General features: G+C 43.1%; 1 protein-coding gene across 13 annotated transcripts in view; it reads right to left on the bottom strand.

Moving 5' to 3' along the window:
- The window catches only part of SIPA1L1 (signal induced proliferation associated 1 like 1), a 362,552-nt gene that overhangs the window by 12,278 nt on the left and 328,650 nt on the right, over positions 1–21,624 (bottom strand). For all 13 annotated transcript variants that reach the window (XM_042943670.1, XM_042943676.1, XM_042943662.1 and 10 more), the window contains 3 exons: positions 10,709–10,942; positions 9,706–9,871; positions 4,580–4,826 (listed from right to left, as the gene is read on the bottom strand). In XM_042943670.1, coding sequence (XP_042799604.1) covers positions 4,580–4,826; positions 9,706–9,871; positions 10,709–10,942 — 647 coding nt within the window. The remainder of the gene's footprint in view (positions 1–4,579; positions 4,827–9,705; positions 9,872–10,708; positions 10,943–21,624) is intronic.

Genomic DNA, 21,624 nt, shown 5'->3' with positions numbered 1-21,624 from the left:
AGTTTTATTGTAAGAATACAGTATACAATACACACAAAATATTTGCAAATGACTATGTTATTGGTAAGGCATCCAGTCAACAGTAGGCTATTAATAGTTATATTTTGGGGAAGTGAACAGTTATACACAGGTTTTTTACTATAGAGGGGGTTGACACCTCATACCCCCTTGTTGCTTAAGGGTCAACTGTAACTAGTTAAGGGATAAACAAGATAAAAAAGGTGTAAACTGTGACACCAAAAACATAAATTGTTGGGGGGGGGGGGTTGAAAAATGTAGAACTTTAGAATACTTTTAAACGTAAGTTGTTATGAACCAAAAGTAAAGTGTTATAAGTTGTTATATGAAAACTTCATGGTAACCACAAAGCAAAAACCTACGATAGATACGCAAAATATAAAGGGAAAAGAATTGTAGCACACCACTACAGAAAGTCATTAAACCACAAAGGAAGAGAGCTGAAGAGAGGAACACAGAGGAACTACAAAACAGTAAAAAGTGTATTAGCTATCAATAATTACTTTAAATGTAAATGGACCATATTCTCCAATTAGAAGACACAGGGTGCCTGTATAAAAAAACCCCACAACCCCTCTATATACTTCTGTATACGTCTATATACTTCTTACTTCAGAAATAAGGACTCACACAGACTGAAAGTTAAGGAATGACAGCAGATATTCCACGCAAATGGAAACCAAAAGAAAGCTGGTGTAGTTATCCTGCTATCAGACAAAAAAGACTTTAAAACAAAGACACATAAGGATAAAGGGGCCAATCCAATAAGAGGATATAACATTTGTATATATTTATGCACCTAACATAGGAGTACCTAAATATATGAAACAAATATAAACAGACCTAAAATGAGAAACAGCAATTCAATAATAATAGGGGATATTTGCTAACCCACTTTCATGAATGGATAGATCATCTAGACAAAGTCAATTAGGAAATATCAGCCTTAAATGACACACTAGGCCAGATGGACTTAACAGCTCTATATAGAACACTCCATACAAAAGCAAAAGAATGTACCTCTTTTCGATCACACACAGAACATTCTCCAGAATGGATCATATGTTAGGTCACTGGTCTTAATAAACTTTAGATGACTGAAATTAAATCAAACATTGTTTCCCACTATAATGGTATGACACTAGAAATCAATTATGAGAAAAAGGAAAATTCACAAATACATGGAGACTAAATAACATGGTACTGAACAACCAATGGGTCAAAGAAGACATCACAAGAGATTATCAAGAAATACTTTCAAAAGAATGAAAATGGAAATACAACATACCAAAGCTTATGGGATACAGCAAAAGCAGTTCTAAGAAGCAAGTTCATAGTGACAAATGCCTGCCTCAGGAAACATCTCAAATCAACAACCTAACTTTACAACTGAAGGCACTAGGCCCAAAGTTAGTAGAAGGAAGGCAGTAGCAGATCAGAGTTGAAATGTATGAAATAGAAACTAAAAAAACCCCAAAGAAACAAAATATAAAATTAACAAACCTTTAACTAGACTCACCAAGAAAAAAGAGAAGACTCAAAATCAGAAATGAAAGAAAAGACATTACAACTGATACCAGAGAAATACAGAGGATCTTAAAGAGACTACTACAAACAATTGTACACCAGCATATTGCACAACCAAGACAAAATGCATAATCCCCATAAACACACAACCTACCAAGACTGAATCATGAAGATTATGAGACTGAGTGCTGCCTGCTATGCTAAGAAGGCATGAAGACTGAACCATGAAGAAACAGAGAATCTGAAGAAACAGACCCATTATACTAGTAAAGAGATGGTTGGGAGGTTTATGTCTACTGATTAAACCAAAAACCCAGGAACAGAGGACTTTATTGGTGAATTCTACCAAACATTCAAAGAAGAATTAATCCTTCTAAAGCTCTTCCAAAAAAAGAAGAAGAAGAAAAAGGAACACTTCCAAATTCATTTTATGAGGCTAGCATTACCCAGATACCACAATTAGACAGGGACACTGTAAGAAAAAAAATGACAGGTCAATGTCTCTGATGAACATGGATGCAAAATTAGCAGACCGAATTCAGTGATACATTAAAAGGACCATATACTATGCTCTAGGGGGATTTATCTCAGGGATGTTAAGGATGGTTCAACATCCACAAATCAATCAATGTGATATAAAACATTGACAAAATGAAGGATAAAAATCATATAATCATCTCAATAGGTGCAGAAAAAGCATCTGACAAAAATCAACATCCACTTACGATAAAAACTCTCAAAATATGGGTATAGAGGGGATGTACTTTAACATAATAAAGGAAAAGCTGAAAGCTTTCCCTCTAAGGTCAGGAATGAGACAAGGATGCACACTCTTATCATTCTGATTCTATAAAGTATTAGAAGTCCTAGCCAGAGCATTAAACAGGAAATAAAAGACCTCCAAATATGAAGTAAAATTTACTATTTGCAGATGGCATATTATATTAGAGAACCCGAAAGACTCTGCCAAGAAACTCTTAAGAATTAATAAAGGAATTCAGTAAAGTTGCAAGATACCAAATCAATTCACAAAAATCTGTTGCATTTCTATATACTAATAACAATATATCAGAAAGAACGATTAAGAAAACAATCGTATCAGAAGGAATGAAATACCCAGGAATAACTTTAACCAAGGAGGTAAAAGACCTGTACACTCTAAACCATCAGACATCGATGAAAGAAACTGAAGACACAAATAAACGGAAGGTATTCCATGCTCATAATATTGTTAAAATGTCCATACTACCCAAAGCAATCTACAGAGTCAATGTGCAATTCCTATCAAAATTTTAATGGCATTTTTCACAGAAGGAGAACGAGCAATCTCAAAATTGTATGTAATTACAAAAGACTCTGAACAGCCAAAGCAATCTTGGAAAAAACAAAGCAGGAGGCATCACGATCCCTGATTTCAAACTACACTACAAAGCTACAGAAATCAAAAGAGTATGGTATTGGCATAAAAACAGCTACATCAATGGAACAGAGAGCCCAGAAATAAACATATGCATACATGGTCAATTAGTTTATGACAAAGGGGCCAAGAATATCCAATAGGGAAAAGATGGTCTTTAATAAATGGTGCTGGGAAAACTGGACAGCCACATGCAAAAGAAACCAGAGCACTCACTATCTTAAACCAACATAAAAAAGTTAACTCATTATGGATTAAAAACTTGATTGTAAGACCTGAGGCCATAAAACTTCCAGAATGTTTTCTTCAGTAAGCTCCCTGACATCAGTTTTGACGATGACTTTTTGGATTTGACACCAAAAGCGAAAATAAACAAGTGGAATACCTACAAACTAAAAAGCTTCTGCACAGCAAAGAAAACCATTAACAAAATGAAAAGGCAACCTATGGAATGAGAGAAAATATTTGTAAATCATATATGATAAGGGGGTAATATCCACAATGTATAAAGAACTCTTACAACTCAAGAGCCAAAAGACAATCTGATTAAAAAATGGGCAGAGAATATGAATAGACATTTTTCCAAAGAAGACCTATCGACGGCCAACAGGTAAATGAAGAGATGCTCAACATCATTAATCATTAGGGAGATGTAAATCACAACCAAAATGAGGTATCACTTCACACCTGTTAGAATGTCTATTATCAAAAAGGGAAGATACAAGTGTTGGCAAGGGTGTAGAGAAAAAGGAATCCTAGTGCACTGCTGGTGGGAATGTAAATTGGTGCTGCCACTATGGAAAACAGTATGGAGGTTTCCTCAAAACAGAGCTACCCTATGATCCAACTATCCAACTATTCCTATGATCTGGAAATTCCACTCTGGGTATTCACCGGAAGAAAATGACAACTCTAACTTGAAAAAAATGTACTGTACCCCCATGTTCACTGCAGCATTATCTATAATAGCTAAGATGGAAACAGTAGCTATAATGGACACCTAAGTGTCCAATGATGGATGAATGGTACACACACACATACAACGGACTAATACTCAGCCTTAAAAAATGAAATCTTCCCACATGCAACAACATGGATGGGCCTTGAGGGCATTGTGCCGATTGAAATAAATTGGAGAAGGACAAATAAGTCACGGGGTTTCCTGCAATGTACCACATGGTGACTACAGTTAAAAACTGCGTATTTGGAAGCCGCTAAGAGACTAATGTTAAAAGGTCCCATCAAAAGAAAAAACAACTTTGCAACTATGCATGGTGACAGATCTTAACTAGACTCACTGTGGTGACCATTTCACAATACAAACATCGAATCATCAGGTTGTATACCTGAAACTAATATAACGTTACACGTTGGTTAAACTTCAGTAAAAACCAAAATGAAACAGATAACACTTACGGTCTGGTGAGGCTGACCGTCGGTACCTGTGGGCTGGGATTACAGCTGAGAGGCTGAGGGAAGGGTGGCTAGCAGAGAACCTGAGCATGCTAGCCAGACTTGCTCCAGCTACGCCTCTCTGAGCGGATGGAGTGGCCCCTCTTTCTGGGGACTCACCTCCCTCAGCAGGGCTGCTCGGCGGCGGCAGAAAAACCAACTTACCATGCAACGACTTCATTCCCAAGGTGTAAGAAGGCCTCCGCAACGGAAGAGACTTGGGAAGAGAAGGGTACGTGCTACTGAAGAGGACGTCATTGGGCAGGGCTTGGTCCAGAAGTGAAGGCCTTGAGGTGAAAAAGTGCTCCCTCTGCCCGCTGTAAATGCTCTCGTCCGACAGCGTCCGGTGCAAAGCCCGCCTTGAGGTGGGGGTGGTAGGAAAAGGAGACTGAGGAGAGGAGAGCGCATGGAACTGAAAAACAGTGTCGAGACAACAAGAAGTAAATTTCTTGGGTCACACACCCAAGTCTCGGACTGGGGACGGGTGGGCTGACGAAATCACCGCTCTTAGACACCACCTCCCCCTTCAGATCCTAGAGCCCGGCAAGGAAGCCTCCGGCTCCACCATCTTGGTCTACATCCTTCAGAGCCAAGATGGGAGTTCCTGGCCATCCTGTCCTCAAGGCCCAGCACGCGGCCTATGGCCTACTGGTGCTCAGCACACAATTCAGGTGTGAGATTAAGCAGATTCATCAGGACCGTGTCACGGTAAGAACAAGATGATGATCAGACACATGTGAGTTTTATTTGAGTCCCGTGCCATTGACCGAATCTGAGCCCAGCATTTCTCAGGATTATTACGAGGAGTAAATGCAAACACTGGACTGGAATGTTTATCAGTGGTATTAAGTGACATCATGGTCCCCAGGGGAACAGCCACAGTGCCAGGAGGTTGTCCCCAGAAGCTTAGCAGGTGATGCCATATGCGCTGGGCAACAAGAGCACTGGACCATCGTGATCTATTAACTCTAGTAGTAGGTGCCTCTTGATAAACATCAATTACTAATACATTCAATGAGTTTTAAACATTATTTTTTAGGATGGATTTCTATTTATGAAATTAAAATAGGGAAGCCATCTTAAGTGACAAATATTTATACAGGTATATACAAATGGCTGACATTCCACAGAGCTGTTATCTCTTTTGCCTTTGTCACCAGATTTGATTTTACTTGAGATTCTTCTGCAAAAAGTGAACTTCTGAGAATCCCATTCATTGCGAAACAACAGATATATTAACAATGTTTGAATATCCAGCCTGAGAGCCAACAGAGTATTTGGTCTATCAGCAATAAAGCTACATTTATTCCATGGCTCTCAGGCTAGTGTTCACTTTGGCAGGGAGAACAATGTGGAGGACAGGTGAAGACGTGAGTAGGAGGGCTGAGTCATAGCTGGCAGAAAGCCTCTGTGGGACTTTCCGTGACACTCTGAAGAGGCAGAGGGATGATGACACAGCCACGTCTTCTTTCAGGACGCTGAGAATAGAGCACACACTCAGGTTCACTCATGGGCTCCGTGTCTAACAGGCTTCTGTTCAACAAACCAAGGGTTAATCATGTCAAAGCTGCCCAGGAAATGGTGTGCATGACTGCTGCCTAAATGTGAAAAAATTATTAATCCAACACATTGCAAATGAGCCCCAGGAGTAGCCAACTGTGTAGAAAGTGTGCTCACTTCTAAAAACTCACGAGGAGTTAAATGCAAGGTACATCTATGCTTGCCTAGAAAACTAGAAAAACTAGAAAACTAAGCTGCTGTGATAAATTCTGAGTCTTTAAGTACAGGGAACTGGGTATGGAAATGGTGATTTCCCTTTCCACCTCAAACAGAAGAGTGGGCATCACGAAGGTTAAATGGCTTGCTGATTACAATTTTAAAAACTAAAGCCAGATTCTCTCTTCTGTGTCTGCAAGCTTCTAGGACGATCACATAAAGGTTTTGCCAACCACACCAGGCCCCGGGTCTCTCCATTCAAACACTGGTCCCAATCTTTTTTTTTTTTTTTTTTTTAGCACTTCTGGGTTCAGCAAAGGGATTTCCTTTTCCAGTGAGTATCCCCACCCTGATGGTTTCACAGGACGGTTTTCCACCAATTTTAGTTTTAGCCTCTTTTGGGGGAAACATTAACATACTTCAAGGCAGCGAACAGCTCCCTTGAAGGGATCCTTTTGAGTAGCATGCTTTATTAAAAGTTACAACATCCTGCACTCAAATGGGAGGCGGGGTAGGTGATGGAAGGAAGCAATCTGTCTCGACGCTTTCCACCCATTAAAAAGTAGTCTTGTCCCAACACACTGCGATGTCCCCTCACCCCATCCCTCTTCAACTCCAGTCTTGTAGGTATGCACACCTATCTGGTTCTGAGAGCGCCCTCTGCCGGCCCTGCACGGTGCTTGCTGGGTGGCACCCAGTGCTGCCAGCCCTGGGAAGGAACCACAAGGGAGTCAACGGCTGACTCGGAAGGGATCTGAGAGCCCATAAGGCTGCGGGGTTTTCAAAGTGCTCCAACGGACCCTATGGGTTTCTCACAGCGTCACTGCCTGGGGAGAGGAGATGTTCAGGTGGGACCCAGGAGCCCAAGACACCCACCCCTCCCATCAGAGAAACTGTGTTCTCAGTTCTACATATTGGGCTTCCACGTATACTTTTATTCAAATTCCTGAGCTTTTAAATCATCTGGGCACCACCGCTCTACTCTGGGCTGGTTTCAAAGCTGAGGAACAAGGCATCTAGCTCCAGGTCAGTCTCCTGTTCTCTCACTCTTTCTAGTCCTCCTGGCTGCAGAGAAATGGGTTACCCACACTTGCAATAAGCAAGCAGTGCTTACTGGTGGCAAAGCAGGCCTACTGATTTGTACTGTGTTCACTTGCGGCTGTATGCAGCCCTCGGGAAAAATACGGTTATCCCAGCTCTGTCCCCCAGTGAGGTTTCTTAGAATGTTAGAGCTCTGCTATTTTCCTTTCCTTGAGCTCCGCAGCAGCTGCTGAGGCCGTGCAGCCACCTCTCTCTGAGCCACAGTCTGCCCGGCAGAGTCTGTCCCATCCTGCAGCAGACATCATATGCCCGGGAGTGACCCTGTCATTTGATATTAACCAGCGCTCCTAAGTAGCACTTGCTATCCAGGAAAGCTGATGTGGTCCGAGTGGGTTCCAAGGATCACACAGCTCAAAGCTGGCCGCTGCTGGGACCCTGACGAGGTGGCTTGGGGCCTTGAGCCAGGCATGGCCTGGAAAACCTCTCAGGAGCACACTGGCCTTTCTGACACAGCAAAGCCCTGGGCAGTCAGAGAATCTTGGAAGACACATCGAGCCACTTAGCTAAACTCATCTGAAACCAAACTGAAAAGGAGGACGCCGGAGAGAAAACAGCCTTATTTCCAGCCCTGCTTGCAGCCTTTCCCAGCAACAGAGGAGGACTTTCTCTGCAGAGGGTCTCATGGTGATACAGCCACGGCACAAAGAAAGTGCGCTCCTGTTTCAACTAGGAATGTTAAAATAATTCATTTTGGAAATAAAAGCCAAGAAATGGAAGAAAGGGAAAACAGACATTTGCTTTCAATTATTTCTACTGCATAAGTAAATCAAAAGAATAGAGTTTGCCCCTTTCCAAAAAAAAAAAAAAAAAAAATGTTAAGAGAACTGGAGGAAAGATTCCTTTCAGGGCAAGTTTTATTTTCCTCTAACCTCAAAGGAAAAATCTGAAATAATTTTTATTTTGAAACTGGTACTTAAACGTTTTAATATACCTCTTTGGGTTCTGATGGAAAAAGAAGTTTCAAGCACTATCTTTTGCAAGGTTGCTAAGGAAACCATTTGTACCCTGGGTGATGAGTCAGAAGTCTTAAGTGCTGGCTTATAAAACAGAAATTACAGAAATCAAGAATGGCAAGTCTTTAAAATGATTTATGATGTTAATGTTTATGTTAATAAATCTATTTCTCAGCAGAACTCCAGACTGGCCTCTGGAATACGTTTGATTTCTATAAATGTGGATTTCTAAGTTTAGGAGGTAAATCTGACCTATCTTGAGGAAGACACACACACACAGAGGAATGTACGTGTGCTGTACACACACCAGAGTGGAGACAAAGCCTGGATGGACAAGGCCACGCCGCTCATCCCGCTGGGCATGGCACCCTGCACTCTGATCCCAGTTCGAGGACAGCAAGTGTTCAGGGAAATATGTAGCTTACATCTTCAATTGTCAGAGTCCCTGAAGTACACTGTCTAGTCACTTTAAACAGACTACCAGTCATTTGGCTAAGAACCTGGAGAACAGAACATGTCAAAGCTTGCTGCCCTGACCTTCCTGGAGGTAGACTCCAGTTTCCTGGGGCTACACCACACACCGCAGACAGAAATGCCTTATGCTCAGAGCCAATTACGTTTGGGCCCCACTCAGCAAACAACCAGCTCCGGGCCCTGGGAGTGTGAGATCGTGCACCTTCAAGAGCCTTGAGTAGGCTTCAGTGGTCCTCTGAGCTGAGGAGAGCAGGACAGAGCTGCCACGTGGGCAGGCAAAGGTTTGGCCACTGACACACAAACATATACCCTGAGCATGTGCTTGGGAAATGATGGGGAAGGAGGCTGGGTTTAGAGAAGGCATTTCTCGACTGTAATTCTGGGAGGGAAGTACAGAGAAGGCTCGGTAAAGTAAAGAGAATCTAGAAAGTTCTGAAGGTACATGTAGAAGGTATGTGTAGGTAGGTGTAAACCTAGTTTGCTGGGCTGAAGAGGTGGCTTTTGGGGGTGAGGGGGTGAAGAGAGTGAGTGTCCATCAGGCAGTTTCTCTGAGCGACGGGCCAGTATGTGGCACACAGCCAGTAGGCTTGCCTGGTGGGTCAGGGGACAGAGGTGAGGCCAAAGTGCAGGCTGCTGTGGGCACACAAGGCAGGACGTGAACTCTGGGCTACTTGTCAGGGGAGGGACCCTTCGGACAGAAGGCACTAAAGCCTTTACAGAAAACTCTGACAAGAGAGACAAAGGTGCCTCTGCAGAGTTCTCAGAAGCAATGTCATCTGAGCTAATATTTCATCAGGAGCATGGCTGGTGCACTGAAGAAAGCCTGGTGGCAGGAGAGACAGGTTAATCTAAAGGCAGACCGAGAGGTGTGGCAGTGGGGCAGAACACCCAAGCATGAGCTCATTTTTGGGAAGGGGGTGATGGCGGGAGGTGGGCTCCACAGAAGAGGAGCCAGGAGCCAGCACTTCCAGGAGGATGTCCTGCGGCAAGCAGCCCCATTCCGTTGGGCCTCTCTTACTGCCATTTACCCCGGGCTCTGTCCTGTACCTTAAAGTTCTTCTGCGATTCGGGAGTTGGGCTTTCCAGGTCGATGAGTTTCTTGAGGTCCTCCTCAATGGTGGACTTGGAGGCCGGCTTGGGGGACGCCCGGAGGTCCCTGGTTGAGGCACGCAGCCTGGTGTGGGCTATCTCGTTGCCGTCGCTCTGGTGACGCCTGGAAAGAAAGGGAAGAGAGGGTAGCAGCCCAGCTGACAAGGTTGAGGGAAGCGGGCGATGGGCCCAGAGGCTGTAAGTCAGTGGAGAAGTACAGGAGAGAAAAGGTGAATCTGCTGGGGTACCTGTTTGTGAAAGACACCACCAATCTAAACGCAAAAGAAAAAATTCTGATGACTAAATCACTCTTCTACGGGAAACTGTTAGCTCCACTAAGCCCAAATTAGCAAGACTTATTAATAAAAGACCACAGGCTATGAATCTCAAGTGTAAGTTTTGTACAAATACAAACAACATAATTGAATGAATCGCGTAGGGTTTTGTTTTTCTTCTTTTTTCTTGCTGTACTACTTTATAAGTAGTTCTTATACTTATATATCAAAGTATCTTTGATATATACTTTGATTTATATATATCTTATATATCAAAAAGTTCTTTATATTCAGGGGTAGTCCCTTTCTAATACTCCCTCCAGTGGCTCCCAGCCCAGTTAAAGATGACATGAGAAGGCTGTGATTAATATAATCAAAGGGATAGTGTCATCTTAGTGCCAAAGGGTCATTTATCTCAAAGTCTGTTCTTCAGACATACTCTCTTCCTACAAGATCGAAGATTCTCAAATCAGTGTTTTGCCACACATTTTATTTAAGGAATGAAGCAGAGAAATAACTGAAGACAGGTTTTACTCAGGAGAAAAGAAAAAAATCTCCCTACCAAACACCAATGCCTTCCCAGACCCCAGCTGGCTTCCTCTCTTGCAGGAAATTGCCCCAACCTTTTCTGTTCTTGGTCATGTTGAAAGCGAACCACTCAGGAAGAGAAGCAAAAGAGTTCTTACTTTCTTGTGTCCATGAATCCCACGGAGTTTATGGTTCCTTCGGGTTTCTTCCAACCAATCAGGTACTTGCTGGTCGCCCCCTGGCGAGGGTAGAAAGTCCTAGGACCAGACGAGGAGGAGGAGGAGGAGGAGGAAGGTAGGAGCTGTGAGGTGGCAGGATGGAGCTCTTCTTTAGGGGAGCTTCTGGCACTGGTGAAGACAACGGGGCTGGGAGAGTGTCGGGAGCCCATGGTGCTGAGGAGAAGCAGGACAGAGACAAAACGACCCTGGTGTGCATGCGTGCATCCCGGGGTCAGCACAGCAGCCGTCGAAGTGTCGTCCAGGACAGGAGTGATGGCCAGGTTAAAGAACAATGAGTATTTCATAAAACAGTAATGGGGATGGGCTGGCTAGCCAAAACAGTCTTGTTTTCTCGCTATAATTTAAATGTCTGCTGTGAAAATGAAACACGGTCACCGGGGCTGAGTCTGCACTTTGAGGTTAAAAAGCGAAAATAGTTAAGACTGTCAGGGATGCTCTGAAACATGCTAACAACTGAGCTTTGCTACGGTGAAGCCTGGAAGAGGCAAGTAACAGGCGAACTGGCAATAACAGGTGTAGCAGTCTCGGTGGCTGTCTGCCTTGCCTTCCTCAGAACCAGGGCTCCTGGTGATGCTCCCCAGGTCCAGGCTGAGGAAGGGACACGACACTGGATCAGGCATACAGTTCTCCACACATCCACATCCACGGCCAAAGGGGCACACTGAGGTCTCCTTCCCCATGGCATCTGGCATTAAGACTGATTCTCTAGAAAGCTGTTCAATGGAATGGAAACGCATCACTATCCTACACCATATGCAAAAATCAACTCAAAGTGGACTAAAGACTTGAATATTAAGATCTGAAACCATAAAACTCCTAGAGGAAACCACACGGGATAAGCTCCTTGACATCGACCTTGGCAATGATGTTTATGGATTTGACACCAAAAGCAAAGGCAATAAAAGCAAAAATAAACAAGTGGAAGTATTCGAATTAAAAAGCTATACACAGCAAAGGAAACCATCAATAAAATGAATGCAAGTCATATTTCTGGTAAGGACACAATATCCAGAATACATAAAGAACTCCTGTAACTCAATAGAAAAAAAAATGTGATTAAAAATGGGCACAGAGGGGTGCCTGGGTGGCTCAGTCGGTTGAGCGTCTGGCTTCGGCTCAGGTCATGACCTCACACTCCTTGAGTTCGAGCCCCGCGTTGGGCTCTGTGCTGACAGCTCAGAGCCTGGAGGCTGCTTCAGATTCTGTGTCTCTCCCTCTCTCTGCTCCTCCCCTGCTTGTGCTCTGTCTCTCTCTCTCTCTCTCTCTCTCTCTCAAAAATAAACATTTTTTAAAAAATGGGCATAGAATCTGAATAAACATTTTTCCAAAGAAGATATACGGATGGCTAACAAGTATGTGAAAAGCCGCTCGACCTCACTAATTATCTAGGAAATGCAAATCTAAACCACAATGAAATATCACCTCACACCTGTCAGAATGACTATTACCAAAAAGACAAGAAATAACAGGTGTTGAAAAGGATGTGGAGCAAAGGGAGCCCTTGTGCACTGGCTCTTACTACAATGAAAGTTGTCACTGAAGGTTTAGTGACCAGGATGGGGTCTCAAAGCATTTGCCAATAGCACTTTGTTGGTCAAAACCCAATGGTCCTGAACTGAATGAAGTATGGACTTTTCATAATGATGCATCAATACTGACTCCTTAGCTACAACAAATGTACCACAGGAACAGGAACATCAAAGGACAACAATGGGGGAAACTGGTGAGGGGACGTGGGAACTCTCTGTACGGCTTTGTAACTTTTCTGCAAGTCAAAAACTATTCTAAAATAAAAACGTTTCTTACTTAAAAACTAAGCAAATGAACAAAACCAAAAGCCCCAAATCTTAGCGGTGCTGAGACAGGCGATACTACACGCAGGTGAAAGTGATCTTGAACCCCCACCTGCAACCTTACCTAAACATCAATTCCAGCTGGCTTGTGTATTGAAACACAGATCCAAAGATTCTGGACTATACCACGAAGAACATCTTTATGATAGAGGCAGAAGTCTCTTTAAAGGATCATAAAGGAAAAGACTAAACTCCATTGAAAGTAAGAACGTCTATTCATCAAAAGACACAGAAAAAGAAGATGTATAAAATACAGGTCCAACAATGGGCTCCTATCCAGAATACAGAACTCCTAAAAATCAATAGGAGAGACCACCATACAGACAAAATGGGCAAAGATCTGAAAAAGGAATTTCACAAAAGAGGATATCTAAAAGACCAATACATGTTGGTGCTCAACATTATCAGTTAAGAGGAAAATGCAAATGGAAGTCAAAGGGGGAACCAGTACACCCCCACCAGAATGGCTAAAATTAAAAGACTTCTGACATCAAGTGCTAGAAAGGATGTGAAGTGACTGCAACGAGCACACGATGTGAGTGTTACTTGCCACAATCTGGTTGTGTGACAAACTGGTTCGGTCTCTGCGAGAGTTGCACGTGTATCATATAACACAGCAACCCCACTCCTAGGTATATACTCACAAGAAATGTACACGTATGTGTACCAAAGGACACGTACACGAACCTGTAACATCCATAAATTGGAAACACTCCAAATGTGCAATAGTGGGATAGCTACATGAGTTGTGGTAGGTTCTCACGACGTAAATATAACACAGCAATGCTACCTGCAGCACATGAGTGAATCTCACCAACATAATGTTGACTTAAAGACACAGAATAAAACATATGGTAGGATTCCATTTATATAAACCCCAGAATAGGCAAAATGCGTGTGTGATTTTAGGATTCAAGACTGTGTTTACCTTCGGGAAGAGATGGGAATGACCAGGGAAAGCAAGTGAGAAGAGTGGGGGGAGGGGGGAGTTTGGATGTTGGCTAAGTTCTAGTTCTTGATTTGGGTGGTGATCCCATGGGCATGTTCACTCTGTGAAAATGCAAGCGGATGAACACATATGACCTGTGCCTCCTTTGGGATAAATGTTCTACTTCCACGAGAACACACCCACAAAACTATGTAAGTCAATGACCTGAGAGTACAAGCCCTACATTCCATGAAGCTTGGCCACCAGCAGGGCAAAGAGGGGGTGGGAGTGGGGACAGAGCTGACCCAGCAGGTTTCCCACACTAACTGGGCCTTGTTAACACTTCAGATCAAACTTAACCGTCTCTTTTATTTTTGTAACTAAGGAGGAGGTAAGAAATGGCCAGCCATATTCTGATTACTCTAACAAGTTTTCTTTTTCCCTGAGATTTTTGTAGCTAGAGAGGAAGGGAAAGAAAGAAAGGAAACAAATGAACAAACAAACAAAAAACCCTTACAAGACCTCAAAGGGCAACATAAATTTCAAAACGATGCAATCTCACCCAGTTTTTACCTTGAATACAAAATTCCTCTATGAGTGCCATATCTAAATCAATGAGAACAAAGTAACAGTAGGTCTCTGTTATGGAAAACAGACTACAAGTGGGTAGGTGAAGTGGGAAGGACATAAAGACAGAGGCAAATGAGCTCAGACACGGTAGCACAAGAGACTCACGTTAACAGCAACACCCGGGAGCAGAGGCAGTGTCAACAGGAGTTTCTGAAATAGTACAAGTGCAGCGTTTGGAGTCATTTGCCACAAGATGACAGGCTCGTGGTTATGTGTTGCTCACTTAGGGACAACAGCTTATCTCTGGTTTGCAGACTTTCCCCACCTGAATATATCCACCTCCTATGCACTTGTAACACAGATGTGAGGGTGTCTCAAGCCTCATCTGTGGTTATGATCTGAAGCAGATGCCCACAGAGTGAAAAATAAGTCAAAGTCTAATGTGCACACCTCTCATCGTGAATAATCATGTGCTTGCTTTGCCTTGATCAGCATCTACCAGCGAGTGCAAGTGTTTTTTAAGTACTAGATCTGGTGCTCGCATTCTAGGCATGTTAAAATGCATACTGCAGGGCCCCACCCCAGCGATTCTGAGTTGGGGGTGGAGAGGGAGCACATGGGAATATGTACTTGCGACTCATTCCCAGCTGATGCTGTGGCCCTTTAACTCCTAACTTGAGAACTACGGTACCATCGGTGCATTTGGATCTCCCATATTTTCCCTTTCTCAGCAGCAAGTATCTTGATGTGATAGTATGGGAATGCAAAACCCTGGGGCTTTCTTTTTTTTAAATTTTTTTTTTTTTCAACGTTTTTTATTTATTTTTGGGACAGAGAGAGACAGAGCATGAACGGGGGAGGGGCAGAGAGAGAGGGAGACACAGAATCGGAAACAGGCTCCAGGCTCCGAGCCATCAGCCCAGAGCCTGACGCGGGGCTCGAACTCACAGACCGCGAGATCGTGACCTGGCTGAAGTCGGACGCTTAACCGACTGCGCCACCCAGGCGCCCCAAAACCCTGGGGCTTTCAAAGAGACCAAATGTGTGGTCAGAACAGAAATAATTAGCCATGAGAATGAAGAGTAAATTGTATAGTCCATTAATTTACAAATCATTCCTCCATGTTTTACAAAATAGCTATGCCCGTTTCCACCATAAGGTCCAGACTGCATGAAAAGGAAGTTATGGAAAAGGCTTGGAAACATCAAAGAGAGCAATATATACAGCATATACCAGTTCTTTGGAGCTCTTTGCTTCCTGTGTGAATTTCATTAGTTCCGTTTCCCTGGGAGGCATTCAGTAAGTTTTTTTAACTAGATTATAAACTCTGTGAAGGCAGGGATTTTTCTTTGTGTGTCTAACAATGCCGGAATACACTAGACACCCAGTAAAATACCTCCATATGGTATTTAGCACGTACGGAGCGCACCATCTGTCTTAACTTCTTTACCTTACTGACACAGTCTGTCTCCCCCACTTAAATCTACGTCCCATAAGGGCTGAAATTTTTGTTTCACTGCTATATTCTCCATGCCTAATGGTCCCTGGCCATTGTAGACATTCAATATTTGATGAAAGAAACTGTCAAATAAACTAGCCGTTTGTTTTAATGTAAGAATTACGTATGAAGGCTGTATTTTACTCATATTGTATTTAAAATTGGATGTTGCTTTATTTTTATTGCAAGAAATAATTAAATCTACAGAGTATGCTTCTGTTTACAAGTGTATTCTTAAAAAGATAACTGCTTAAGACCACGGACCTAGACATTGGTTTTATCTGTGAACATGATGGCTGGCACTAGATCCCAGGTGTGAAATAGCAGCACACTTTTATTCATGGATGGTTATAATCAAGACAGCCCTATTAACAATTGGTTAGATTTGGGAACAAAGGTAAAAGCAAAAAAAATAATTCATTGGTAGTTCTTCCTTCTTTAAAGTATACAACTCACAGCATGAAGCAAGGTGAGCACTTTGGTACACTTGGCCTCTAACTTCAAGTAGGCACATGAGGATCACCTGGGGGCTTTCCAAACACACATTCTTGGGCCCTATTCCCAGAGATTCTAATTTGATAGAGCTGAGGAGGTGCCTAGGTGAATGTATTTTTGCAGACTCTCCCCTAAGTGTGCACACTGCTGGAGAACCACTGCTTGAATCAGCTGAATTATTCCTATTGTTATGACTTCATCGAAATCCAACTTCATACTGTCAAGATCAAGAAGGTGAAGCCATTGGAGCAGGGTTTCTCCAGCTGTGGACTATGGCCATCTGCAGGTGTTGATATAAATGAAGATTCCTTGGCTTCTGTCAGATCTTCGGGAGCTCCAGAAATCTGTATTTTAACAAACTCCCCCCAAAGGATTCCCATGTCCCTAGAGTTTAAGAACTACTGTGTTAGCGTCTCACCTCCTCTTGCTCTCAAATAGGTGGTCTCCTCCTTCCTCTGCAGCCCCGTCCCCAGGCCCTGCTGTTGGTGGGGCTCCTTGAAGTGACCAACCCTGTGGGCCTCAAACCACCTGGAGGGAAACGCACCCACACACTTCCCCTGAAAATCTCTGAGGTGGCTTTAATTACAAAACAACTTCTTAATGTTTAGAAAAGACTCAGCTCAGAGAAACTATTCATTCTCTCTTAATTGTGTATTTAAGTTACAGCAAGAGGAATTTCAGATACACAGACACAGGACAAAGTTTTGAACAGGGACAGGATGTGATAAACACTGAACTTGCTCAGAAAGGTCATGGGCCCTCTCTTCTCGGGCTTACCTTACTCCTGTCCCCCTTTGGAAGCGGTTGGACAAGTTCTCATCCTGGTAGGATGGTTTGAATAGGACAAGGAATGGACTCTGCTCTTTCAGAATTCTTTTTGGTCTTACGATTTAATGGCATTTGGAGAATCTGGGCTTTCCCTATCAATGGGATGAAGGAATTAGTTGCATCGTAGAACAAAGTAATGATAAACTTTGTGTCAGTGAGTGCTGCCCCAAGCAATCTGACATCTGCACTTGACAGAAGTCTCATTTTCCCAATGTACACCTGACATTTCAGCCACAGTGGCTCTGTTTCTCAGTCTTTGAGATTAGCTGAACACCACTGCACTCTTGGATAAACTAATCCCCCACTCGGTAAACCTAAAGAAATGGGGCACGGTAGCTTAGCACAGATCACCTGGAGTTCTGCTATAAAAGCAAAATGCGATGTAATCCTGAATGTCCACTCTGTGTCGGACCACAGAGCGGAAAATTATCGATGAAAATGCTCCACAAACCTCAGGCAAGCAGAGCCAACCACATGCTGAAGAGAAGTTCTGGGTTTGTCATTTGAGAGGCTGCACTTTCACATTCTGAAGAACTAGCTCGTGAATCTTAGAAAAAGAACATCCTCACCTTAAGAAAAAAGTGTAGATGAGAGGCACTGAATTGTTGGCAATTACAAAAAATTCCAGGCAGAAGATATTTAAGAGAGAACTGTTACAGATAAAGATGGCAGAATAATTTCTGAACAAAGAAGGCGTATTTTCCGCATACACAGGACGCCAGAGAGGGCAGAGGGCCAAAGTGAGACACAGTGGCTCTAACATGCAGCGGTACACGATCATCGACAGTCCAGCGTGCTACGCTAGCCTGAGGCATGCGTTGACGGGTGATGTAAAGTGAACGTAAGAAGCCCTTCTTTACCTCTACTCTCGGGAAACGTACGGCATTTCTGGTATGAACAGTCAACTTGTTAAGTCAACCAGAAAAAATACATTCATCAAACTGACTGTACTGATGACCCTTCTAGTGAACGTCACACACTGACCAACTTACACTCAGACATCGATTGTTTGCATACAAGCTATTAAAAAGTCCTCCTTGGTTATGTTTTGCAGATGAAAATCTTTCAGAGAAGTGACTTCGCTACAAGTTCCTGCTGTACTGGGACTTATACACATACCTGTACATAGGAGCACACAGCTCTGTGCAAATAGTGACACTTCTATACAATGAGCTTTGACATACGGTATTCATCGGGAATTGAGGATTTATGTTATTTTTGAATCGGATTATTAGTGGGAGCCTTGAGTGTTCAGGCAAAAAGTGAGATCTTTAAGGAACAAGTTATTCATATTTGATCACCAAGATGTACCGAGCACCTTCCTGTTACGCTCCTGGTGGCACACAATATGCGAAGGTGTTTGGGAAGAACATATTGGGTGAGAAATCCTCCAGGACTGGATGGCAGGAAAAAGGAAGTCATCACATGAGTGTATTGATCGGCTGCAGAGCTCTGAGGGGGCCCAAGGAATCAAGAGGAGGCGGCAGAACGGCTGGCGAATGAGGGTGGCCATAGAGCCTGGATACTCGATCAGGTCAGGACAGGACGTCAGGAAAGAAATGTGGATTTGCAACTACGAGGTTTTCAGCTTTATAACGTGTGCTCTTTCTTTTTCTTAAGTTTATTTATTGAGAGAGAGACAGAGACAGAGAAAGTGAGCACAGCACACACGAGCTGGGGAGGGGCAGACAGAGTGTAGAGAGAGAGTCCCAAGCAGGCTCTGCGCTGTCAGTGCAGAGCCCCAAGGGGGGCTCCACACCTCGTGAGCCATGGTATCATGACTGGAGCTGAGATCAAGAGTTGGACACTTAACTGACTGAGCCACCCAGGCGCCCCTATAATGTGTGCTCTTAAATCTAGTTCTCACATCAGCATTACCATCGGTTACACAGCGCTAACGAAAGAGGTCTTTGGTCATCAGAGAAACCAGCACTGCCTACTGCCCAGGCCAGAACTCTAAGAAAAAAACGAACTCAGCTGGTAAGAGTGTTTTAAAACTGAAACTATCTTCACCTCTCCTGTGCTTACCACAAACCATTTTTTGAGTGGTTTAAGAGCTGAAAGTCAAATAGCCATTGCGGGGGCGGGGGGGAGGACCCTCTCTCTAAATTTCCAAACTTCATAGAAAATACATAGATATACTCTGGGAAGCAGCACTTCAGAGCAATTTATAGACTTTTCGAATGTAGAAAGTTATCAGTGTATATGATTTCTCTTAATGACATGCAAATATAACAACTCGGTGTAATTACCAACTTACATTAATGCAGTTCTCATGGGGTGCCACAAAAACCCTGCACAATCATCAACAGGGAGACTGGAGGACGGAGGGGGTAGGAACACAGCCCAGCCAGAAATACGCAGAGGAACTTAATCACTGTAATTTAGATTTTGTCACCAAGTCCCAGGTACAAGCTCTTTTATGCACTGTCAAGAGATCTCCACATTAATTGCTATTCCTGTCTTCTGAGGACACAAACACTCTAATTTGCAGTCATTTTAGTTTCTTTAGCTTTGTGCATTTGGTGGCTAAGTCCCCCTTTCCTCCAGAGAAGGAAGTCTGCTAAAGCTCTGATTATCCAGCCTGCTCTGCCAAGACCAACAGACAAGTCACAAAGCATCCCGCTTACCAGAGTCTAGAAATGAATGTGACTCAACCCATCAGCAGGTGGGAAGCCCTGTGCCCTCCCTGAAAGGCCACATTCTTCTCTTCTCTTTTCTAGTAAGTTTGACTTTCAACAGAAAAGTTATTTCCAAATGATGATTTAAATGATTTCTGCATGATCAGTTTGAAGCAGAAAACAGATAATGCTTTGAGGCCTTCGGGCAGCCCCAGTCAGCACAATCAGATAATGCAAGCCCAGGTGCCTACTATTTTGGGGGAAATGGGGAAAGGGGGAAGGGGGAGGGGAGAGAGAGACAGAGACAGAGAGAAAGACAGAGAGAGAATGTGTGTGTGTGTCTCTCTGTCTGTAGATCCCCCGGGATGTGTCAGAGGGCACAGCTGACGTCTTGCCCACTGCTTTTCAACCTTACTACATGGTGATGCTATTCTAGGCAAGACCTCTATAATCTTTCTTCTGCCAACAAATTAGACCAGAGAGCCATATCCCCAAATGGAATTATCATTCTTAAAAAGATATCCTCCTTTTGGGGTACCTGGGTGGCTCAGTCAGTTAAGTGTCTGACTTTTGGTTTCAGGTCAGGTCATGGTCTCACAGTTCATGGTTTTGAGTCTCATGTCAGGCTGGGTGGGTGCTGACAGAGAGCAGCCTGCTTGGGATTCTCTCTCTCTCTCCCTCTGTCCCTCTCCCCCAATCTCTTTCTCTCTCAAAATAAATAAATAAACTTTCAAACATTGTTAAAAAGAAAAGATAGCCTCTCTTCGAAATAAAGAACAGAACACCAAAAAGGCAGAAGTCAAGCTAAACCTAGAAATGACACAGAAACTATCTGGAACTGAAAAACAATCGGAGTCTGTGCACAGGAGCAGCCGGTGAGACGGTGGGGCATGCCCCAAACAGTGAGTGACTGTTGTAATTATTGGTCATGAGATTCTAGGTCCACATTACATTATTATGGTATTTGACGTCCAGCTTTCTGTTCTACTTCCCCAAATACTTCCTTAACACATCTGAATCAAACACTCTATTTTTTGAATCGTGGAAAGATGCCTGAGTGCCTGGTACTAAGAACATCAAGACTGCTTCCCAACTCCCTTTCTGTTTGGGGTCAAGTAGTTTCCAGGCCTGCAATGTGGTAAACAGAATAAAAACCTGTGCAATGCTTCACACCATAGGGCCAAATGGACATTTTCAGATGCAAAGGTCAGGAATCTTATCACTAACAATATAGACACAATGAGAGAACTGAAATTTAACTGGTCGAGTTAAACAAATCCAAATTAAATCCAGGACATCTTCTGTCATTAAGATTATCCGGTTTTTACTGGCAGATTATGTGCCTAGATTCCCATTTGAACAGTAAAACTAAATCTAGCTTCTTCGCTGTTTTTCTTCAGGGCATAATAATAAAAGGAGGCCCAGAAGGCAGCAAGGTCAGGTGCTGTCGTGCAAACTGATCAATGACAGCCAAGGATGAGAGGTAAAAGGAGAAACCACCACAGAGATCAACAGGCCCAAAAAGACAGTATTGGAATATTTCCTCCTTCAAAGGGAGAATCTTGTCATATTTTGGATTTTGGGCTCAAATCCAAAAGAGGAAATGAAAAATGGTATTTATTTTGCCTATCAGAGAGATCTCTAAGGATACAGGAGAATGTGTGCTTTCCTGCTCCGAATACATGGGATGTCTAATTTTAGCTACACTTTCCTGCTGGACTCCCCTCCCCCAACCCTCAACATATCACTGGCAGGAGGCAATTCCTGGAAAAGGATTCCCCTGCAAACACTGGCTAAGTGATGTTCTCTGACAGGCAGTGTGAAGGATGGGCTGAGCATCATAAATAACACCATGTTCCTCTTAGAAAAGACCCCTTTCTTCTAAAAATACGCTCAAGATTTTCTTCCAGTGTTCAAAAGACTGTTTGACTGATAGACGTTCTCTATCACTACCTGAAAGCCTGAATTATAAAATTCTTCTCTAATTCTGGTACACAGGATAATTTTTATAAGATCAAACACAACTTTACAAAGAGTAAATC

Source organism: Panthera leo, chromosome B3 (genome assembly GCF_018350215.1).
Source record: "Panthera leo isolate Ple1 chromosome B3, P.leo_Ple1_pat1.1, whole genome shotgun sequence".
NCBI classification, from domain to species: domain Eukaryota; kingdom Metazoa; phylum Chordata; class Mammalia; order Carnivora; family Felidae; genus Panthera; species Panthera leo.
This window is presented reverse-complemented; position numbering and strand designations above follow the sequence as displayed.